At 37.0% G+C, this 23,873-nt stretch overlaps 1 protein-coding gene across 2 annotated transcripts; it reads right to left on the bottom strand.

Annotated features, from left to right (window-relative positions):
* Positions 1 to 712: 712 nt before the first annotated feature.
* NOL7 (nucleolar protein 7) lies at positions 713 to 22,333 on the bottom strand. 2 transcript variants are annotated; one of them, XM_053714755.1, is made up of 8 exons: positions 22,144 to 22,333; positions 20,917 to 20,977; positions 17,329 to 17,387; positions 15,362 to 15,405; positions 14,060 to 14,114; positions 9,155 to 9,276; positions 8,996 to 9,073; positions 713 to 1,031 (listed from the first exon to the last, which is right to left on the bottom strand). In XM_053714755.1, the coding sequence occupies exons 1-8, from the start codon at positions 22,266 to 22,268 to the stop codon at positions 967 to 969; spliced, it is 609 nt and encodes a 202-aa protein (XP_053570730.1). In that variant the 5' UTR covers positions 22,269 to 22,333; the 3' UTR covers positions 713 to 966. The 2 variants fall into 2 exon arrangements, with proteins under 2 accessions (XP_053570730.1, XP_053570731.1); XM_053714756.1 differs by having other exon boundaries at positions 15,371 to 15,405; positions 22,144 to 22,331.
* Positions 22,334 to 23,873: the final 1,540 nt, after the last annotated feature.

Here is a 23,873-nt window from a genome sequence, read left to right as displayed (position 1 = left end):
AAAAATATTCAGCTTTGATATTAATGAGTTTTTTGGGTTCATTGAGAACATGGTTGTTGTTCAATAATAAAATTAATCCTCAAAAATACAACTTGCCTAATAATTCTGCACTCCCTGTAATTGTGAAGTAACTGATCAACTCCAGCACCCCTAACAGCTTGGAAAAAAATGACAGTTTGGAAATGTAAATTATAGGATTCAATATAAATAATAAATTTAACTGCCAACAATAATGTAGTGGCACTTTACAAGAGAATTAGTGCAAAACACAAACCCCTCATTCAGGCAACTCAAGGAAGCCGTTTTCTGATACTCAAATTACAGCCTACAAATGACGCGAAGGTAAATCATATGCTTCAGGGTAGTTGTATGCACTGCTTATTTCTAACAAAGTCACACACACACACTGCAGGCTCTTTACAAAAATCAAGACTGACGCACAAGCATCCTAAATCCCTGATTATCAGCAGATTGAGCAATATTCCCAGCAGTCCATCTGTCAGATTTAAACGCTTAGCATTTCCTTAGTCTTGTGATTGCCAGCAATGTCAGTGAGAATCATCACTTCTCAGAGGTGAGCTTGGTATGTTAAAGCCCATGTGCTCCACCAGCATGTCATACTGATAAAAAGCTGCCATTTATACAAAGGAATAAACAAGGAATGATGGTTCAGCACTGCTTAACGGACTCGCAATAAGTCTCCACACCCAAATTAAACAGCAGTCTGTGTCCTTTTATTAATAGACAAAGAGACAGACATTTTAAAGGTCTTTTGTGAACTTAAATGACCATTTTTTTAAATTAAATAAAACAGTAATTTAATAAGAGGAATTAAGTCCAAGGTATAAAAATATTTTTCCTGTACAGAGTGTACAATCATATGTATGTCCATGCTGTCTGTAACCACAAGATAAGTCAACAGCACAAAATCTGCACTGCGGACAGTATTTCCTGTTCCTTTTGGTATCACAATTTCTTCCTGTTAGTCCAAAGAAGATTGAACTTATTTGCTCTCTGTTTCTCCTCTTTCCCTTAAAGATAAAACAACAATTATTATTAACACATTTTCTAAATGATCAGTATCAAAAACTGAAGTGAGAGCTTGTCATTAAAACGTGTGAACAAAAAAAGAAATCCAATTTTTTTCAGACAGAGCATACGATTTTAAAAAAGTTTCTAATTTACTTATATGAATAAATTTAGTTAGTTGCCATGATATTCTATACTGAAGAGATACCTAGGTAGGCATCTGGAGCACTACATGGTAGGAAATAGTGCTGCCATCTAGTGCTCTTGCAAATGGATAACATTCTTGCAAAACTGCAGCCATATAGTGCTACAGAAATGGGCCTAGTATACATCACTGCTTTTCAACAAAAAAATTTTTTTTTTTAAAAAATATTATGCTTACCTGATAAATTTATTTCTTTCTTGAAACAGTAAGTCCACTGATCATCATGAATTACGGTTGAGAATATCACTTCTGGCCAGCAGGAGGAGGCAAAGAGCACCACAGCAGAGCTGTTAAGTATCGCTTACCTTCCCACAACCCCCAGTCATTCGACCGAGGGAAAGGAGAGAAAGGAAATAACACAAGGTGCAGAGGTGCCTGAGGTTTAGATAAAAAAAACTGTCTAAAAAACAGGGAGGTCAATGGACTCACCGTGTCAAGAAAGAAAAAAGAAAAGAAAGAAAGGAAAAGAAAGAGAAATTTATCATCAGGTAAGCATAAATTTTGTTTTCTTTCTAATGACACAGTGAGTCCACGCATCATCAATTACTGTTGGGAATCAATACCAAAAGCTAGAGGACACAGATACGGGAGGGACAAGACAGGTAACCTAAAAGGAAGGTACCACTGCCGAAAAGACCATTTCACCCAAAAGACACCTCATCTGAGACAAAGGAATTAAATTTATAGACTTTAGAAAAGGTGAGCCAAGAAAAGCCAAGTCACCGCCTTACAAATCCATACTACAAAGGCCTCTTCCTAGAAGGCCCAGGAAGAAAAACACCACCCTAGAGGCGTGTCTCTCAGGAGGCTGCTGTCCATCAGTCTGATATGCCTACAAAAAAACACTTCACCAGAGAGAAAGAAGTGACAGAAGCCTTCTGGTCTTTATGTCAGAAGCAACAATAATACAGAAGACTGACGAAAGTCCTTCACAGCCTGTAGATAAAATCTAAGGATCCGTACAACATAAGATGAGCAACAAACTATTTATATGACAAGAAAGATTAGGACGGAGAAAAGGAAAAACAAACTCCTGATTAAAAGATTAAAATCATTGTCCAAAACAACCTCAAGAAAAACAGAAACAAACCTGGTACTAATAACTGCCTTATCTGCCTGAAATACGAGATAAGGAAAAACGATACTGCAAGGCTGAGAGTTCAGAAACCCGAGCAGAATAAATTAAAAACTTTCCAAGAATGCATAGGCCCAAACGGAGCCTGAAGAAAAAGTTTAAGAACAAAGGTTACGGCTCCAAGGGAGCAACTGACTTAAACACAGTCCTGATTCGGACCAGGACCAGATAAAAAGGATTGCATATTTGCCAGACGCTTGAGCAGCAGAATGGAATTAACCGAATCTGACCCATACGGGTACAAACAGATAACCCCCACTCAAGGATTACCTGGAGAAAAGATAAGATCCTTGAGATCCTGTCATATCCTATAGATAATCTTCCTAACACAAACGTTTAAATCTCCAAGCAGACCGCTTCAGAGAAACGAAATTTGGATGAAGGAAAGACCCCTAAAGCAAAAGATACTTCCTCAGCATAAAACTTGCACAGAGGTAGAGACAACATCTCTATTAGATCCGCCTACCAGGTCCTGCAAGGCCACGTAGGAGTTAGGAGAAAACCAATGCTCTCTCCTACAAGATCCAAACGATAACTCGTGGAAGGAGACAGAGAAGGAAGATATGAACCTGAAGTTCCAAGGAACTGCCAATGCATTTATCATAAGGCTTGAGGATCTCTTGACCTCGAACCAAACTCAGAACTTTGTGATCTGATGAGACCCCATCAGAACCAAATCTGGAAACCCCCATTTGGAAGACAACCTGGAGAACACATCCGTTTCCCAATTTACCATTCCAGAAATGAGGATGGCAAATGTGCAAAAACTGAGAGCACCTTCCTACGTGACTAAGGAACTAGAGTTCCTTCCTGGAAGTTGATGTAAGCCATAGAAAATATGTCGTCAGACTGGAACCCAAAAAATGGGCAAAAGACAACCGAGGTCAAACCATCAGAGCATTGTAAAACATAACCAACTCCAACTGATAAAGAAGAAAGCAGACTACTCTCAGGACCAACTTCCCTGCGCTAGAATGCGGACAGCGATCCTGCTACCACTCGCCTGATAACCGAGCGCTCTTGTAAAAAAACACCATGGGAAAAAGGACTTGTCGACAGCGCCATTGCAATGACTGAGCATGCAGAACTGCTGAACTCTCTAACAGAATCGGACACCGAGTCATTGAGGCCGAACCGTGGACAGGAGGAGGCAAGAGGAAGGATCTAGGCCTTCCTGACCTCCTATAGAAAATACTCCATTCAAAAGGATCAAAAACAAATCCTTAAGCAGAAAACGCATGAACCTGGGACAAGGGAGCTCTTTTCCAGCTCCACTTCCATTCGTGGAACAAAGACAGACAACAAAAACCTCAAATGAGATCTTGCTTGTAGAAGAATGGCGCATGGAACCATAGGATGTCCAGGAGAGGCGCCACTGAAATCCTGGGACCAAATCGAAACCCAGAAACCTTGGAAAAACTCTGGGAGCTATCGCAAAGCCATGATGGCCCACAACTGAAGTTTGCCAGAGGCAAAACTCAGAAATCTGAGATGATCCCTTTAATTGGTAAAATGAGGGCACGCATCCTTAGGTCTAAGGCTGATAAAAATTGAACCTCCTGCACCAAGGAAGAATTGAGCGAATAGTCTCCATCTTGAGGACGTTACTCAGAGAAACCTATTTAAACAGGTCAAGTCTAAATTAGGACGAAAATCATTTAGAACAGAATGGAAAAGGATGTTATCCCGTTCCTGAACTGGAACAATTCTTCCCAGGGAGGAAGATTCTGAACAAATTTCAAGAACGCCTCTATTTTTATCTGGGCTACAAACTAGAGAAAAGGAATCTACTCCTGGGAAGGAGTTGATATCAATTCAGAACCTAGAGATACGAGTTCTACAGCCCCTTAGGGATCTAGAAAAAACATATCCAGGCAAGTGAAAAAACAGATAGACTGCCTCTTCCAAGATCCAAACCTGGTTCTGGGACAAACCCTCATGCTAAATGAGAGTTAGCTGTGGTCTTCTATAACAAAAGAACAAAAAGCAGCAACAGAAAATAAAATATTGCCCTAACAGCCTCTGACATTGATCTCATCATGGAGTCCACCCAAATGGAATCAGACAAGGCGTCACATCAAAAGGATGCCGGACTTGTCCATAAGTTTCCTAAAGTAACATCTATCCTAATATAAGGATTAAAGTTTTCTTGACTAGAATATCAATGGCCCCTAATAAGCACCATGCTATTAAAGGAGACAGCTTTCCTTGTTTTAAAATGAGGAATCTGGCAGTGGTGGGATCTGAACCCACGCCTCCGAAGAGAATGGAGCCTAAATCCAGTGCCATAGACTGCTCGGTCATGCTCCCTTGCACCCCATACCTGAGAAAATTCTCCTAACACGGTCGAGAACAGGAAAAAAAAATTACAATAATTCCTAATAAATATATAATTCACTAGAAAATGAGGATTGACGACAGGAAAGTAGGGGTTTACCAAGTAGCCAGCCCTTCCTAAAGAAAAAGTTCAGGCTTGAAACTGAAAAGAACTACTTCAGCACCAGATGAAGGAAATATGCTGTCCGAACGCAGATTTAACCCTCAGATACTACCGACTATCCTCCTTGGCAGACTATAAGGAAGGCAATATGATAGTAGCAAGTGGAGCAGAAACCTTACTCTCTGGTAAATTTAAATTTCCTCTAGTGATTTTCCTTTAAGAAAGGAAAAGCAGATACTGTCACAGAACCTCCTTTAACATCACAAAGGTGTTCAGGCTTAAATCGGTATACAAAAAAAGTATACACCTTCAACCTCAGATGAAGGGATTATACCGTCCAGGTCTGAGATTTCACCCTCAGAAACTACCAAAATCTCCTCGCCTAGGAGATGGATCTCTGTGTAGCCAAATGTGAAACAGAAACCTTCAAATTCTGATTTATAAAATGTTCCTTTGCACTTTCCCTAAGAGAAAGGAAAACAGACCAAGCCATAGATACTGTAGAGAATATCTGGGCTCAATTCTCTATGCAAAATACTCTTATTGGAGATTGAGAGGAACCGCAGGGCACTTCATATGAAGCCATTAAGGCTTGGGACATAAGAGAAAAAAAAAAACCTGTTGCACAGTCAAAAACAGTATCCTCCTAAGAGACATGAGCTCACCTAATAGACATGCAGCACAATTATGACAAGCAAAAAAAAAAAGCTGCAGGGCATAAAAGTCTTTAATAATCCTGAGGCACCCAACATCCTGGTCTTTAATATATTTATATAACTGAGGAGAGAGTATGATGCACATCAGAAGAAAACTATATTAATGCACGTAAAAAATGCCCACAAGATAGGTGTGAATGAAAACAAAAACATATTAAAATAATATTGCCCCTAACATAAAGGAGCCAAGACTACATGAGAGAGCACTAAGCAAGGCTTAAAATATTAGAGATTGAACGACATCTGCAAAATCTATAATGCCTTCTGACTGTCACCCAATTACATAAGTATCGTGTCACTCAGCAAACAGAAGCTACTATCCGATCCGTAGTATAACACATACACACTGCTACGGGCACATAGTTCCATCGCAACGGAGAAAACAAAAAGAGGGCGTATCACAAGCCCTGTTCAGAACATCGCTTCGTACTGAAGCAAATGGGGCTTATCCGCCATATTGAGAGAAAAAGAGGGCGGGAGCAATCATAGCCCACAGAAAGAGCGCGCAACCAAAATTAACTGCATGTCTCACCCTGTCAGCAACACTCGCAAAAAAGGGCACCTAAGGGCTTCTTCCCTATACTCTATGTCAGTACCTTTAGATAATAAAAATAGATGTGCCTATCTTAAGAAAGCTGTTAATAAAAAAGCATAACAAACTGTCAGAACCTCTAGGACTCTGCTGTATAAACTAGAAGTCCGTTCAGATATTGAAAAGCGCTCCGTGCCGAATCAGTACTATCTAAGCATAGTCACATAAAAATAATCAGCTGAAATATAAAAACAATAAGTCAAGGATACTTCCAAAAAGTATTAACGGATAGAAAAAGAGAAGAGAATAGAAGAGGATAGAAGAGGATAGAAGAGATATATCCCAGAATAATGCAGAAGAAAACCTTTTAAAACTGCATGTCCCCCAAACATAGAAGACCAAGCACTTATCTGCATCCGGCAGTCGGGCAGGACAGCTCACCCAGCTTGAAAGGATGCTGCTCCTCACAGAGACCTGTGAAACAAAGAAAACTTACTCAGGCTTTCTATACCAGGGCAGCATCATGTTACGAAAGTGCAGCAAAGCCCACTTTACAAGTTCCTAACTGCTTTAAAGCCACCACTGCCCTACTGAAGAGGCTAACGTGGAGTACAGCCAGACCAAAATTGTGATGAAAGGCCAGAGCAATCTTGCCCAGACTTCAAAATAAAAAAATCTTGATAGAATCTTAATCATGATACCTCATTACTTCACCACTTCCTTATACAAGAGGCAAAGAGAATAACTGGGGGTTGTGGGAAGGGAAGTGATACTTAACAGTTCTGCTGTGGTGCTCTTTGCTTCCTTCTGATGGCCAGGAGTAATATTCCCAACAGTAATTAATGATGATCCGTTGACTCACCGTGTTATTATAAAGAAAGATACAAAGTAAACAAAGAAAAATAGATAATAGAAGTAAATTAGAAAGTTGTTTAAAAGCGCATGCTCTGTCTGAATCATGAAATAATTTTGGGTTTCATATTCCTTTAAATAATATAAAATATTTGGCAACTACATGGTTTTGATGGGAGAGTTTTAAAAAAAAATAATAAAATAAACATTTTTAAGTGCAGAAATATTTTGAGTGTCTCTGATATTAAACTGCTATGTCTCTAATTTAATAAGCACTACAATTGCAGCTGTTAAAACAATATGGTGGTAAACAAGATAGCCACCTCAGGCATTCGTACCATGAGTTTGTACAAACTCTACATTCCTGTTAACTTCAAATACTCTCAATCAATATAGCAGCATCTATGCCCCCTTCTGCAAATGCATCTCTTCTCCTGCTTGCTTGCTTATTAAACAAATGCATCTCTTCTCCTGCTTGCTTGCTTATTAAACAAATGCATCACTTGTCCTGCTTGCTTGCTTATTAAACAAATGCATCACTTGTCCTGCTTGCTTGCTTATTAAACAAATGCATCACTTGTCCTGCTTGCTTGCTTATTAAACAAATGCATCACTTGTCCTGCTTGCTTGCTTATTAAACAAATGCATCACTTGTCCTGCTTGCTTGCTTATTAAACAAATGCATCACTTGTCCTGCTTGCTTGCTTATTAAACAAATGCATCACTTGTCCTGCTTGCTTGCTTATTAAACAAATGCATCACTTGTCCTGCTTGCTTGCTTATTAAACAAATGCATCACTTGTCCTGCTTGCTTGCTTATTAAACAAATGCATCACTTGTCCTGCTTGCTTGCTTATTAAACAAATGCATCACTTGTCCTGCTTGCTTGCTTATTAAACAAATGCATCACTTGTCCTGCTTGCTTGCTTATTAAACAAATGCATCACTTGTCCTGCTTGCTTGCTTATTAAACAAATGCATCACTTGTCCTGCTTGCTTGCTTATTAAACAAATGCATCACTTGTCCTGCTTGCTTGCTTATTAAACAAATGCATCACTTGTCCTGCTTGCTTGCTTATTAAACAAATGCATCACTTGTCCTGCTTGCTTGCTTATTAAACAAATGCATCACTTGTCCTGCTTGCTTGCTTATTAAACAAATGCATCACTTGTCCTGCTTGCTTGCTTATTAAACAAATGCATCACTTGTCCTGCTTGCTTGCTTATTAAACAAATGCATCACTTGTCCTGCTTGCTTGCTTATTAAACAAATGCATCACTTGTCCTGCTTGCTTGCTTATTAAACAAATGCATCACTTGTCCTGCTTGCTTGCTTATTAAACAAATGCATCACTTGTCCTGCTTGCTTGCTTATTAAACAAATGCATCACTTGTCCTGCTTGCTTGCTTATTAACCCTTTAAGGACACAGCTTTCAGTTTGCTCAATTGTTTTATGATGGAATAATTCCGTCATATGTCCTTAAGAGGTTAAACAAATGCATCACTTGTCCTGCTTGCTTGCTTATTAAACAAATGCATCACTTGTCCTGCTTGCTTGCTTATTAAACAAATGCATCACTTGTCCTGCTTGCTTGCTTATTAACCCTTTAAGGACACAGCTTTCAGTTTGCTCAATTGTTTTATGATGGAATAATTCCGTCATATGTCCTTAAGAGGTTAAACAAATGCATCACTTGTCCTGCTTGCTTGCTTATTAAACAAATGCATCACTTGTCCTGCTTGCTTGCTTATTAAACAAATGCATCACTTGTCCTGCTTGCTTGCTTATTAAACAAATGCATCACTTGTCCTGCTTGCTTGCTTATTAAACAAATGCATCACTTGTCCTGCTTGCTTGCTTATTAAACAAATGCATCACTTGTCCTGCTTGCTTGCTTATTAAACAAATGCATCACTTGTCCTGCTTGCTTGCTTATTAAACAAATACATCTCTTCTCCTGCTTGCATTTAAAAGCAAACAAGCAGCAAACGGTATTTTACATTATTTTCATGTGTTTGAAGTGCATAGCCATAGTTTTAGACCCAATGTAAATAGTCATGTTTTAGTATATCAGTAATACATACCCCAGGTGCTGTCAGTAAACTGGACTGCTGGCTTTTTGACAATCCCTTTTTTGCTTTTCATTGATAAAAATTCGTTAGCTAAAATAAAAAATAAAATCAGCTGACCGCTTAATAATAAAGTAGAAGACAAATTTGAGCTCAGTACAAAGACCGTCTTACCTGTTGCTCTGTTCTTGTACTTTCCATACAACTTCTTCTGAATAAAACTCTTAGCTGTCTCCTGTTGCAAGGACACGAGATTGTATTCTTTCAGCCGTACCACACTGTAGTTGTCCTGTAATCTGAGTTTAATCAGAAATAAATTATTTTGTTTTTAGATTCTGAAACCAGTTCAATTACTGTAAAGATAAATATAAACAAATTGATAAAGGAGCAATAATATAAAATAAAAATGTCTAATGTGCTCTTAGTGCACCATTGCTTAAAGAGAACTGTTGGGTTGATCACAACCCTTTAGAAAAGCTTATCAAATGTTTAAAAAAAACAGTATATATTAACTTGTCTAAATCACAATCAACAATCATTTTGTTATCAAATGATTTATCTATAATAAAAAAACAAACATGCTTTATTTCCAATGAGTTTTCTGCTAAATGACACCCTGAAAGGGTGTAACCAACAATTTAAACATCTTAACCCCTTAACAACCAGCTTCGTACCCTGTACGATGATGCTGTCCTGGGCTTCTCTCTGCCGCAATCTTGCTAAAACTAGAGAGATTGCGCTATTTCTGCATGTCTCACGAGTGGGGCAGTGCAAAAATAGACGGGCAGAGGTACCGATGCAGAGTGGGTGGGCGGGACCGTTGGGCTACAAAAAAAAACCCCACTGAGAGCGGCAGGGAGGGGGAAGGATGGAGTGGGGAAATATGGTTATGATACTGAGGGATGGGATAAGAGGGTGGGAAGTCGATCTGTGAGGGGGGCTACACTACAGAAGAAAAAAAAAAAAAAAAAAAAAAAGGGTATTTTTATAGACAACTGCCAGTACCTAAGATGACGGCAAATAGGTAGGGGGGGGGGGGGGAATCAGGGACGTTGGAGGATAAGGGAGGATCATACACTGCAGAAAATATATTAACAAGAAAAAAAACAAAAACAACTTATTTTGGTACTGGCAGACTTTCTGCCAGTACTTAAGATGGGGGTGACCATTGTGGGGTGGGTGAGGGAAGAGAGCCGTTTGAGAGTGATAAGGGGGTGCAATGTGTCAGGTGGGAGGGTAAGCTCTACACTAAAGCTAAAATTAACCCTACAAGCTACCCAATTAACCCCTTCACTGCTGGGCATAATACAAGTGTGGTGCGCAGCAGCATTTAGCGGCCTAATTACAAAAAAAGCAATGCCAAAGCCATATATGTCTGCTATTTCTGAACAAAGGGGATCCCAGAGAAGCATTTACAACCATTTGTGCCATGATTGCACAAGCTGTTTGTAAATTATTTGAGTGAGAAACCTAAAATTGTGAAAAAGTTAACTTTTTATTTTTTTATTTTATTTGATCGCATTTGGGGTTGAAATGGTGGCATGAAATATACCAAAATGGGCCTAGATCAATACTGTGGGTTGACTATATAGTTTTGATAGGTAAATATAAAAAAGGCTATATTATATAAATGTAGTGATAATAAAAATGCTCTGGTCTTTCGGGGAAGTTTTTGTCTGAAATGCCTGGTCCTTAAAGGGATACTAAACAATTTTTTTTCTTTCAGGATTCAGATAGAACATGCAATTTTAAGCAACTTTCTAATTTACTCCTATTATTTTTTCTTCGTTCTATTGCTATATATTTTTTTTAAAAAAAAGGCATCTAAGCTAATGAAACAGGCAATTTTTGGTCAGTACCCTGGACAGCACATGTTTAATGGTGAATGCATTAACCTACCAATCAGCAAGAACAACCCAGGTTGTGAACCAAAAATGGTCCAGCTTCTAAACTTACATTCTTTCTTTTCAAATAAAGATAGCAAGATAATGAATAAAAATTGATAATAGGAGGAGTAAATTAGAAAGTTGCTTAAAATTGCATGCTCTATCTAAACCATAAAAAAAATTAGGTTCAGTGTCCCTTTAAGGGGTTAAAAAGGATATAAAACAGTGTTTCATTGCTGTAATAAAAAAAAAGCACTAAGCAGCGGGTTATGCTTAAATAAGTGCAATATGTATTATTCATCATTTTAAAAAGGAATTGACTTTTATTTATGTATATATTTGTAACTTCATTTATTCAGGTACCATTACTTCCTCTTACAGCCCCATAAGGGGGCGGTGGTCACTACAGGAAGGCAAAGGAGTGGCCACAAGGAGACATGCACTAGACCCAATCAGTTTCATGCCCATGACCAGCAGAGGACTTATGCTGAAAAAAAAATAATGTAACAGTTGAACCAGTTATATCATGGTAGCTCCCTGCAGGTAGTAGCTACACAGAAGATTTCTCATTTTGCAGGAAAACAAGTTATTTGCTCTTTAACACAATCTGTTTCTTTTTATCTTACTTTTATTTATTTTTTACTAAAAAGGAGCACTGTTTCATATGCCTTTAATGGTATACTGATTTTTCCATATCACTGAAATCATCCTTTTAGTAGAAGCAATTTTTGTTAATATACTTAAAGCAAAAAATCTATTGCTGAATCATTTCACAAGACATTTAGGAACAAACTAGTTAATATGGCCAGTGGAGTTAATTATTTTTTCACAAACAGATATTACTTTCTCTCATTGTAAGGAGTCACCATCTAATAATAGAACTGTGGGAGTGTTATGAGTGTTATCAGCCAGTGAGCTTTCTATACCCAGCCCAAATTAGTACCAACATGCACTTCCTGTTTAAAAATAAAATATATATTTTTAAAAATGCAATTTTAGGATCCTTTTTTTTTTTTTTTTGGTAGCCTTTGTTGCAAAGCATACCTAGGTAGGCTCATGAGCAGCAATGCACTGCTGAGAGGTAGCTACACATACATATGCCTCTTTTCATTGGCTCATCAAGATGTGCTCAGCTAGATCCATTAGTGCATTGACAAACTGTGCTTAAAGGGAAATAATACTCATATGCTAAATCACTTGAAAGTGAAGCAGCATAACTGTAAAAAGCTGAAAGGGAAATATCATCTGAGCATCTCTATGTAAAAAAGTAAGATATTTTACCTCACAACTTCCTCAGCTCACCAGAGTAAGTATTCTGTAAAAACTTATGTTTCACTTACTGCCCAGCTGCAGGTTAAAAAAAAATTAAAAAAAATAAATAAAAGAAAAAGACATTAACACCAGCCAATCGGCATCAGCAAGTCATGAACTCTTTTACTGTGATCTCATTAAAATTTCATAGTAAGCTTCCTTAAACTGAACAGGGAAATAACATAAGTGTGCATGAGGCTCGCTCCCTTGCAGGTACCGGGACAGACATACTGATTTGCAGCTTAAAGTCCTTTACAATGGGGTGTGAATACTTAGGACATGTTGAGATAAAATATCTTTCTTATTTACATAGAGATGTTCAGATGATATTTTCTAGTCATTTTTTTTACAGCTATGCTGCATCACTTTCAAGTGTTTAAAGGGCCATGATACCAAAATGTTTAAACACTTGAAAGTGATGCAGCATAGAAGTAAAAAGATGACTTGAAAATATCACTTGAACATCTCTATGTAAAAAAAGAAAGATATTTTACCTCAAAATGTCCTAAGTATTCAAACTCCATTGCAAAGGACTTTAAGCAGCAAATCAGTATGCCTGTTCCAGGACAGCTAAGGGAGTGAGCTTCGTGCACACTCATTATTTCCCTATTCAGTTTAAGGAAGTTTACTAGGAAATCTCATGAGAGTTAAGTGAAATCTCATGAGATCACAGTAAAAGAGTTCATGACCTCAGCACTGCTGATGCCGATTGGCTGCAATTTTTTATTTATTTTTTTACCTGCAGCTAAGCAGCAGTATAACTTTTTACACAGAACTTACTCTGGTGAGCTAAGGAAATTGTGAGGTAAAATAATTTTCCTTTTTTACATAGGAGATGTTCAGGTGATATGTTCCGGTCAGATTTTTACAGTTATACTGCACCAGTTTCAAGTGATTTAGCATATGAGTATTATGTCCCTTTAAACATGTGGGTATCATGGTCCTTTAACCGTTTTCAGGTGTTAAACAGTTTTATGTAAGCAACAATGCAATAATAAAATGCTATAACTGGGTTTTTTGCACTTTATCTCTAACTTATTTTTGTTTTACATTTTTAAATCGTGACTTTTATATGCATAAAACATTTGTTGCATTTTGTGTTAAAGTAACAAGACAAAGTTAAACTTAAAGTGAAAGTAAATTTTAGTATATAACAAATTTCGGCTATTGGTTAATCTAGTATAAACTAGTATAGTCGCCAAGTTATTTTTATTATATTTACAACGATTTCGGTAATATGGATGAAATTGTGATATTACTTTTAGCTATGTTCCTCCATCCCCTCGCTTTTTTCCTGGTTTATCATTCTTACACTGACCAGCGGTCCCACCCGCAGTATACGTCAGGAAGTGTGCTCGTTCTCGACAACATAATTTATGTGCAACAACATCACAATCTCAGCTAAAACAAACCATGAATCACTAGATTCATTATTTAGTATTTCAGCAGAGATGGACCATAGCAGTGTGCTCCGTGTGAGGAGAAAAGCAGTGATGAAACTCAGGGATTCCATTTGTTGTCCATTTGGCCAACATGAACGCGCTTCTAGAGACAGACGAAGTTCAGAGTTAGCCGCATGTGCATTTCAAACAGGGGGCATATTTTGAACTGATTAAGACACCACTGGGGGAAACCAGTTCGATATTGATCAAATCATCACGGCAAAGGAAAAATTTCAAGCGGGTGGAGGATGGGCGAGTCACTTGGGCTAAATGATTGTGGGAAAAAATACATTTACAAAATTATTACAAAAAAATGATGAATTAAAGTAAGGTTTATTTCTCCTATACTTTTATTATCCGATTAGCCATTAGCCTTAGTTACTTTCACTTTAACCTTAAAGGCAGAATAAAAATACAATTTGATCCAAATATATATTTACTTTGTTTTAGGAGCTAACTTCTTTTTCTTGACACAGCGCACATCACCTTCATCTCCTGTTAAAGAAACATAAATAAGATGGCCAAGATAAATGTTTTGCAACAAGTTCTGTATATTTTATAAACTTCAGCGTTTAACACTGGTGAAGGCTATATGGCTTGCATATTAGTAATGTGGTTTAAAGGAATAACAAATTCTGGTAGAATTTGTAAATTTATAAAAAAAACACTCGCACTATCATATTTTTCATGACTTTGGGACCAATCAATTATAATTTCTGGGATTAATATATTTTTACCTTCTGGATTTTTTTTGATATCACACACACACACGTAGTGGCCATTTTTATTCTTATATGTGAATATATTTATGTTTATGAAATTGTGAAATAAATTGTTCGTTTTATAATATGTATATCCTGTACACATTTTAGCCTTATAGGCACTCCCTCTTGCCGTTGGTTTTGCTAGACACATGCACCCTCCTCAGTTCCTATTAGTTTTCCTAGCTTTACCCTTGAACGAAGGATACCAAGAGAATAATATTCGTTAATTGAAGTAAATTAGAAAGTGGTTTAAAAATTAAATACTCTGAATTGTGAATGTTTAATCTTGACTTTTCTGCCCCTTTAATTATGTATAGGGAAACAACTTTGCAGTACACTTTCATTAATAATTTGCCCCATTTTCCTGTAATAGAATAATATGACCAATTTTCCAGTTCTGAGGATTGGAAAGTACACATGTGGCAAGTAACACAAGATTTACCCTGCCACATCTTTTCCCAATAGGCCTCAGCGGAGATTATCAGATAAACTGCAAAACAATGGAACGTTGGGCTAGCTAAGTCTACTCCAGTAACAAGTCCTGATTGGCTCCTCCAAATAAGGCAATTCAATATGTTCTCTTTTACAAAGTGCACATATGTTTTAAAGAACAACGCTTAGCTCATTTACAGCTATCTTGCTTGAGAAAGAATCCATTCTACATTTTTAGAACACTGAAATTTCATATATTTAAAATATATTGGTTTTCTTGCAGCGAACTCATAAAGCTTAAGGATAGACAAATTGATAGTGAACACATTGATTTGAATCAGCACTGTTTCCCTACAATAATTACACCATACTTTACGGTTATAAATATTACCCAAAACACAAAGTAATTAATACACAGAGTATACTGCCAACAGCACAATGACTTGACTGCTTACTAAGCTACAGGATCAAAAAGCTGGCTTACAATCAGAGAAATTATAATTCTTTTTTTTTTTTTTTTTTTAAATAAAATAAATAAAAACATACTGCTGCTACCTTTGGCTTGGGGTGCCTCTTCATTCCTTTTTTCCCTACAAAAAAAAAAAAAAAAAAAAAAAAAAATCATAAAATCTATAACATTTTATAAACACATAAAATTGGCTGATAATTAAAATAAATATTTCTGTTAAAAAAAGAAAATTTATGCTTACCTGATAAATTTATTTCTTTTTTGACACGATGAGTCCACGGATCATCTTAATTACTAATGGGATATTCCCCTCCTGGTCAGCAGGAGGAGGCAAAGAGCACCACAGCAGAGCTGTTAAATAGCTCCTCCCTTCCCTCCCACTCCAGTCATTCGACTGAAGTTAGAAAGAGAAAGGAAAAGCCAAGGTGCAGAGGTGTCTGAAGTTTACAATAACACACAACCTGTCTAAAGAACAGGGCGGGTCGTGGACTCATTGTGTCAAAATAAATAAATTTATCAGGTAAGCATAAATTTTATTTTCTTTTTTAAGACACGATGAGTCCACGAATCATCTTAATTACTAATGGGATTCAATACCCAAGCTAGAGTACACAGATGAGACGGGAGGGACAAGACAGGAAACCTAAACGGAAGGCACCACTACTTGAAGAACCTTTCTCCCAAAAGCGGCCTCAGCCGAGGCAAAAGAATCAAACTTGTAAAACTTTAAAAAAGTGTGAAGAGAAGATTCCGATTCAACGGAATTAGAGCTATGTAAAAAGGCGTCCAAAAACGTGTAGCATAGCTCCGCCCATTGTGGGCGTATCGTTCCCGGGCGGCTAAACCCTGTTAAAAACATATCTGTCAGCCATCATGGCTGAATTAACAGACATCTCCCGATCAGCCTTATTTGCAAAATAAAGTCCTGGGAGTAAGAACCTGCCCCAAACAGTGCAAAGTAATATAACGAGGTTAAAAACTCCTGGTCGGATAGAAATATAAAAGTAAGCCGCTGGGAGTAAAAACCTGCCCCAAACAGTTCATAAAATTGACCCTTAAAGAGACTTTAGCCCTCTTAGCTAATTAGCCCTAGAGAATAAAAACTCCCCGTCGGCTAATAAAATAAAAGTAAGCCTCTGGGAATAAGAATTTAAGCTCTTCAGTGATGACTCCGTTATGGCAATATTTATCACACTGAAAGCCTATGTCCCATACAGCCCCAGCGTTTGACTGTCCCCAAGTGTTCCCTAAAACTCTGAGGGAATCTACCTGTAAGCCTCTGATAATAAGGCTAAATCCAATGAGGAATAAATAAAAATGACGTGCCCAAATTGCTTCTGAGTCTCCTTACTTCACCCCCAGAATAAAGTTAGCACTTACCTCATTATCTCCTGCCGGACAGTAAGGCAATTCTCAGGTTTGCGAGGTCCTCTCCCTCACATGGACCTATAATTTAGAAAGAAAGTCCTGAGCAAATATCCCTCAGATTTTCTTGGTAAGGGCAGTGAGAATTATGTCCCACCAGTTCCCATTGCTTTAAAGCCACCAAAAAGCTCTACTGAAGAGACTGATATGGACTACGGCTACACCCTAGAACAAAGCAGCACACACTCTGGCACTACTTTAAAAATAATAAACTCTTGATTGAAGAATCTATACTAACACCTCACTTTACCTCTTTCTATCACTAACATAGGCAAAGAGAATGACTGGAGTGGGAGGGAAAGGAGGAGCTATTTAACATCTCTGCTGTGGTGCTCTTTGCCTCCTCCTGCTGACCAGGAGGTGAATATCCCATTAGTAATTAAGATAATCCGTGGACTCATTGTGTCCTAAAAAAGAAAACATTATCAGCAATACAGAAAGAAAGTAGATGCAGTTTGGAGAAATGAATAACCAACAAAAACAGCCATAAACTGTAGTTTTCATATAAAATATGACAATCATGTATAGACAATGACAAAAAAAAGTTAACCTACTAAAAATAGAAGATAAACAAATAGAGGCTTTAGAAAGCTTACAAATGAGATAAAGAGCAATTTACGTTTTCTCTGGAAGTGAAGAGACAGTCTGAAGTATATCCTCAGAGAGCAGTTTTCTTTTCTAGAAAATGAAAAAAAAAAAAAAAAAAAAAAAAAAAAAAAAAAAAAGGTAAAATTAGATAGTTGATCACTATATCCAAAATAAAAAAAAAAAAAAAAAAAAATAAAAAAAAAAATACTCCAACACAAGACAGCACACAAGTATAAAAGTCACATGCTTGACAAGACAGTAAATACTAGACAAGCTAAAGTTCATGTGCACAAAAGCTACTTCAATTTTGGTATCTAATACCACAAAGGCTTAAAGGGACACTGAACCCAATTTTTTTTCTTTCGCGATTCAGATAGAGCATGCAATTTTAAGCAACTTTCTAATTTACTCCTATTATCAAATGTTCTTCATTCTCTTGGTATGTTTATTTGAAAAGCAAGAATGTAAGTTGAAATGCCGGTCCATTTTTGGTGAACAACCTAGGTTGTCCTTGCTGATTGGACAGCACCAATAAACAAGTGCTGTCCATGGTCATGAACCAATAATTTGCTGGCTCCTTAGTTTAGATGCCTTCTTTTTCAAATAAAAATAGCAAGAGAACAAAGAAGAAATGATAATAGAAGTAAATTAGAAAGTTGCTTAAAGTGAAGGTAAAGTTTTGTTAACCAGCAATCATATTTATGATCCTTTTACTAAATCAAGAACAGTCGCTAGGTTTATTTTAAAAAAAAAAATTTATTTGGGTATTTTTCAAACTATATTTCTATTACCGTTCCCTGTTGATTCTCCTCCCATCCTCCATTTCCGGGTTTCTGTGACATATAGAGCAGTCCCACCCGCTCTATGTGTGTCTACTAAGCTTGTGCACATCGAGCATGGAACAATCGTGCATGCGCATCATTTTTTTACACTGATTGTTTTAGACTTACCAATAAAAAAAAAAAAAAAAAAAAAAAAAAAAAAAAAGATGCTTGCGGTAATCGGAGCGCTACAAATGCTTCAAATTAGTTGCCGTCTGAGTTCCTATGCTGTACAAAATCTGACCACAAACTCAAGTTTTTACTGCGCATGCGCAAAACGTGGACGCACGCTTGGCAAATGCGAAGTAGAAGATGTCACGCATGCGCATCAAGAGCCATGTAATGATGACGTAAATTGACGGCCGCCTAACGGCCAAAGAATCAATTGGATGGCTCAACAACGTGATCGTTGCTTATAAAAAAAAAAAAAAAGAATTGCACGGGTTGATTTTCGGAAAGCCGAATACACGAAAATAATATCCGATATCTCAGGTAACATAAAGATTTGTAAAAATTGATGAATGAAAGTTATATTTATTTTGCTTGATAACAGTAATTATGTAGAATAGAGCCTTTCACTTTACCTTCACTTTAAAATTGCATGCTCTATCTGAATCATGAAATAAAAAAAATTTGGGTTCAGTGTCCCTTTAAACATATTTTCCCAGGTGGGACCAATACAGGCTGGAGAGACTGTGGCATGATTGCTACTATGTGTGACATTTGGTGGTCTTGCCCAGTGATACAACCTTAAAAAGGGTGGAAATAAATTACAATAATAATTCTGAAGATGTTTCTTTTTAATATCCCTCTTAAAGTAAAAATATAATCTATGGTTAAAATTATTTCAACTCTTGAAAGCAAGTTCAGATACCATCCATCATTGTTCTATTACCAACAGATTTATACTAATAGCTTTTTTAGAGGGGGTTGTTAGTTTCTCTTTTAGATAAATGTGGAGAATGGTTGAGACACATAACCCTCTTATGATATTCATTAATGGGTCTGACTGAGTAAGTTAACAATACAGTTTTGTATATCCAATGTTATTTCACATCTTACATTGTTTACAGTCATGCAGACTGTTTTATAAGTCCTTTATAAGGCTTAAACTGTTCCCCCAATTATCTACTTGAACAGCAATATCTACCATGTGTTTGTTCTATTGTTGGTTGTTTTTTGTTAATTATTTATTTGTAAAGACCCCAGTCTGTCAAGTATGTGGATTCCGAATCAGACTAGAGTCTCCTTCCTGGAAACCCAGTAATAATTGTAATAATCTGCAATGTTAGTTTTGCATCTCAATATTTATGTAATCTGTATAAACCAATAAAGTTTTGTTTCTAAAAAATAAAAAGTCCATAGGGAAGAGAATAAAAAGCTTTGAGCATATATGTAGGCATAAAATATCAAGCAGAGCAGTAATTCTCAAGAACAGTCATTGCTAAGTCAGAAGATGATAATCACATGTGAAACTCAGGAACCAAACACGATATAGAGGAACAATACAAAAATTAGGAGCCGTTGAAGCACATGAAAAGCACATGAAAGTGATGCAGAATAGCTGTCAAAATCTAACTAGAAAACATCACCTGAACATCTCTATGTAAAAAATAAGATTTTACCTCAAATTTCCTAAGTATTCACACTCCACTGAAAAGAGACTTTAAGTAGCCAGTCAGGATGCTTGTCCCATGACTTGCAAGGGAGCATGCAGGCAGAGTCATGTTATTTTCCTATTCAGATTAAAGGGACACTGAACCCAAATTTTTTCTTTAGTGATTCAGATAGAGCAGGCAATTTTAAGCAACTTTCTAATTTACTCCTAGTATCAATTTTTCTTCGTTCTCTTGCTATCTTTATTTGAAAAGGAAGGCATCTAAGTTTTTTCTTGGTTCATAACTCTGGACAGCACTTTTTTTATTGGTTGATGAATTTATCCACCAATTAGCAAGTGCAACCCAGGTTGTTCACCAAAAATGGGCCGGCATCTAAACTTACATTCTTGCATTTTAAATAAAGATAGCAAGAGAATAAAGAAAATTTGATAATTGGAGTAAATTAGAAAGTTGCTTTAAATTTCATGCTCTATCTGAATCATGAAAGAAAAAAATTGGTTTCAGTGTCCCTTTAAGTAAGTTCTATGAAATATCATGAGATCACAGTGAAATCTCATGAGATCATAGCAAAAGGCAAAGCATGACCTCAGCACTGCTGATTGGCTATATATATTTTTTTCCAACTTACATCTAAAGTATAACTGTTTGCACAGCACTTACTCTGGTGAGCTGAAAAAATTTTGAGGTAAAATATTTTGCTTTTTTACAGAGACGTTCAGGTGATATTTTATTGTCAGCTTTTTCAAGTTATGCTGCATCACTTTCACGTGATTTGCCATATGAGTATTATGTCCCTTTAAATGCTCAATCTCAAAAGGTGATATTAACATACATTGCTCAGTATTATGTTTTCATTTACACTGCCTTATCCATATTATATTAGCTTTTTATAGTGTAAAGTGCAAAATAAGGGCTGTCCAAAACTACACCAAGAATGTCTCAGGCTAAGAAAACAAAATATAATCTGATGAAAACAGCAACAATTATATAAAACTCAAAATTTCTAAAGATCTAATGGGTATAATATACTTACTAGACGTGTTCTAGAGCAAAATGGCCAAACAAAAAGATGTTAAACAGTTGTCTTATATCTAGCAAATTCTAGTCCTTCACACTATTTAGCAAAACACTTTTACAAATGCTTTGACAAACTGTTTTTACTGCAAACTCAACATTTACCTTTTGCTCTTTAAATAGTTCTTCCTTCTGTTTCCTCTTCTCTTTCAATAAATCCTTTTCCCTGTGAAAGAATAATCCCAAAATATATTACTTATAAAATGTTCTTCCTAAAAATTCTAGTGGGTAATATCAAGCAAATAGATATAGATTTAGGGACAGTGGACAAGCAGCGTGATGGTACCGGCTTCAGGGACAATAGTCATGCAGAGTGCCAGTACCACCTTTAGGGCAAATGGTAAAGCAGAGTGCTGGTACCAGTATTAGGTACAACTGTCATGCAGAGTGCTGTTACCAGCTTTAGAGACAATGTTTAAGCAAGTGTGGGTAACGTGTGGGTTTATGGACGGCAGTCAAGTAGAGTGTGAGTACTAGGTTTAGGGAGTGTGGGCTACTGAATTTAAACAGGTTGGGCAGGCACAGGGAAAGATACATCAATCTGCAAATGGACATTTTGTGAATCTGTTCACATTCTATCACAGTTTGTGGGGTGAATGTTTCCCACATTTACAGTTGCACAAGCAAATACTCATGCAATGCCACCCCCTACACTTGCATAAACAATCATGGGAGAGTAGGGCTAGTCAATTAGCACAGTAGAATGAATCCAGGGTGATTTTCATCCGGCAATTCCAAGATGGTGAGAGGGTTTATGAAGCAGCGATTTAACCCGCTTCTTCATGAATATCAGTTGCAGGATCAAATGAGCGAGCCTGGAACCGATCAAGGCATTATACTCAGGATAAAACTTGCACATACTGTAGGTACCAGTTTTAGGGACAGTGCACAGGCTGAGAGTAAATGTTTGGTTTTAGGGAGCGTAAGCGGATAGATTGTAGGTACTGGGTTTAGAGATGATGGGTAGATGGACTAGGACACTAGGTTTAGGTGAATAATAATTTAGAGCATTAAGGTGCAGCAATGTTATCAGGCAGTTAGGTGACTTGAAGAGTTCACTAAAAAGTTGGGGAATAGAGTTTTACCACCAGGACGCAGCTGAATCAGGAAAATAACACCGAGAGAGCAGACACAGTACATTAAAGTGATTAGGACAGCAGCATTCGAAGGATGATCCTGCACCAACAGTTAGCTAAGCTAGGTGAAGTTGCAGCACATGAGCGGGGAAGAGTTTAAGTGCAACACTGGCTAGGTAAAGATCAGAGGGGACGAATAACAGTGTAGCACCACGATAAGGGTAGAATATACATTGTTGCACAGGTATACAATTACCTCTTTACCGCAAGCCGTTTCTCTCTCGCGTTCTCCTCAGCTTGAGTCTTAGCGCTCTTGAACGTCACCTCATCTGGAGCCTCATCATCCGATCCCTCACTAGTCAACTCATGCTCCGGCTTCATGATGGCAGTTCTCTGCGTTTCTGCTGCTAGCCTGCTACGAACAGGAAGCTAAAAATGAACGCTCAAAGCACCCAGCGCGGCCTCCGTACACTGTACCACACAGCGCCCCCTATTTCTCTGGCGGGCGGAGACAAGCAAGTTTATCGTACTGTTACTATGTACTGAATTACATGTACCGTAATAACTTGTATAGAAAATTATCTAAGGGCGATTGTGTACATGTAATTTGTGCATTAGAATGTAAACTGCCTCAGAGTTAATAATTATTATTACACACTTTTTTTTCGCAGTTTACCTCTCCGGTGCAAGGGGTCTGACAGGTTTTCATGATTACTACTTTATAATACTAATACTTTATGCTTGAGGTACTATTGTTTTTCTCAACACTAATTCAGTTTCCATCTGATGCTTTTTTTACTGTATGTTTGGATTAAAATATAATGCAATATGAAAAAAATATTAAATATATATATTGCCCATATTGTACAGTATGTTTATCAGATGTAATTTTCACTTTGAAAGTGTTTTTTTTTTTTTTAAATACGGTTTCCTTGAATATTTCAGTGCCAATTATGTATGTAGATCTCTAGTGTAATATCTAATATATATCACTAGATAATTGTGTTATTGCTGGCCTGGTGAAAGACTGAAAACAAAGCATACCACCAGGGTTCTATAGCAAACAAGCTACTATTAATATATATTTTTTAATTACTTCACTTGTTAAACACCTTGCAAATAAACACGTATCTCTTAATATATGCACAATTTGGTTCTGGGTATTTTATTTATGTAATTAGAGCACAATGTGTGAATACTTAGAAGTACAGAAATGCTATATTTAAGAGCAAAAATAAATTTGCTTAAAGGATTCCAAAACTTAAGTTTTTTGTCCATAACCTGACCATCAATTTCAAATCACTAACGTGTATATTTCATCACTTACCTACTTTTACAGTACAACGATCTTTCTGAACACTATAAAATTAAAATGTATTTTCCTAAGATGACATCATTACAGCCAACCCTCTAATATGGGCCGTGCACACCAAACTTCAATTTCCAATCGTATTGCAATTTTCTGCATATCATTAAGTGACAATGTCGTCACCCGGCGCATGCGCATTACGATCCGTTGACCCGCGCATGTGCATATCTGATCCATGATACCACACTTAGCCATACAGTGGTATTGTAAATAAGCATATGCTGTGCTCTTACAAACTCTATTCATCAAATTCAGCATAAAGTGAAATAAAATTAATGTGTTTTATTCATAAGTTTGTCCGTTTTTATACACATATAGAATTAATGCTCGTTATTGTTAGGGAGATTCTCGCAGCAATCCTCACTTACCTGCTCTATTCAGTGTATTGAGCATACAGTTAAATAAAATTAATATGGGTTTCATTGATAATTTTGTCCGTTTTTCTATACATATAGAATTAATGCTCGTTATTACTAGGGAGATTCTTGCAGCGATCCACACTTACCTGCTCTATTCAGCAGCTCTGTCTGATATCAACACAGCAGGTCTGCTGGTTTGCTGTGAGTTACGTCAAGAATGACGTGGACGGTATATCGCGCATGCGCATATCATCAAAC

This window comes from Bombina bombina, chromosome 5 (assembly GCF_027579735.1).
Source record: "Bombina bombina isolate aBomBom1 chromosome 5, aBomBom1.pri, whole genome shotgun sequence".
In the NCBI taxonomy this organism is placed as follows: Eukaryota; Metazoa; Chordata; class Amphibia; order Anura; family Bombinatoridae; genus Bombina; species Bombina bombina.
The sequence above is the reverse complement of the archived record's forward strand: the minus strand, read 5'-3'. Positions and strand labels throughout refer to the sequence as shown.

Bases quoted from the DNA above. Each gene is read 5' to 3' on its own strand.
- NOL7 (XM_053714755.1), bottom strand. From the start codon at position 22,268: ATGAAGCCGGAGCATGAGTTGACTAGTGAGGGATCGGATGATGAGGCT. The intron at 14,115-15,361 runs GTATGTTTTTAT...TTTCTTTAACAG, and splicing joins CCAAGCCAAAGGTAGCAGCA to GAGATGAAGGTGATGTGCGC. The intron at 9,277-14,059 runs GTAAATATATAT...GATTAAACTCAG, and splicing joins AAGTTAGCTCCTAAAACAAA to ATTACAGGACAACTACAGTG.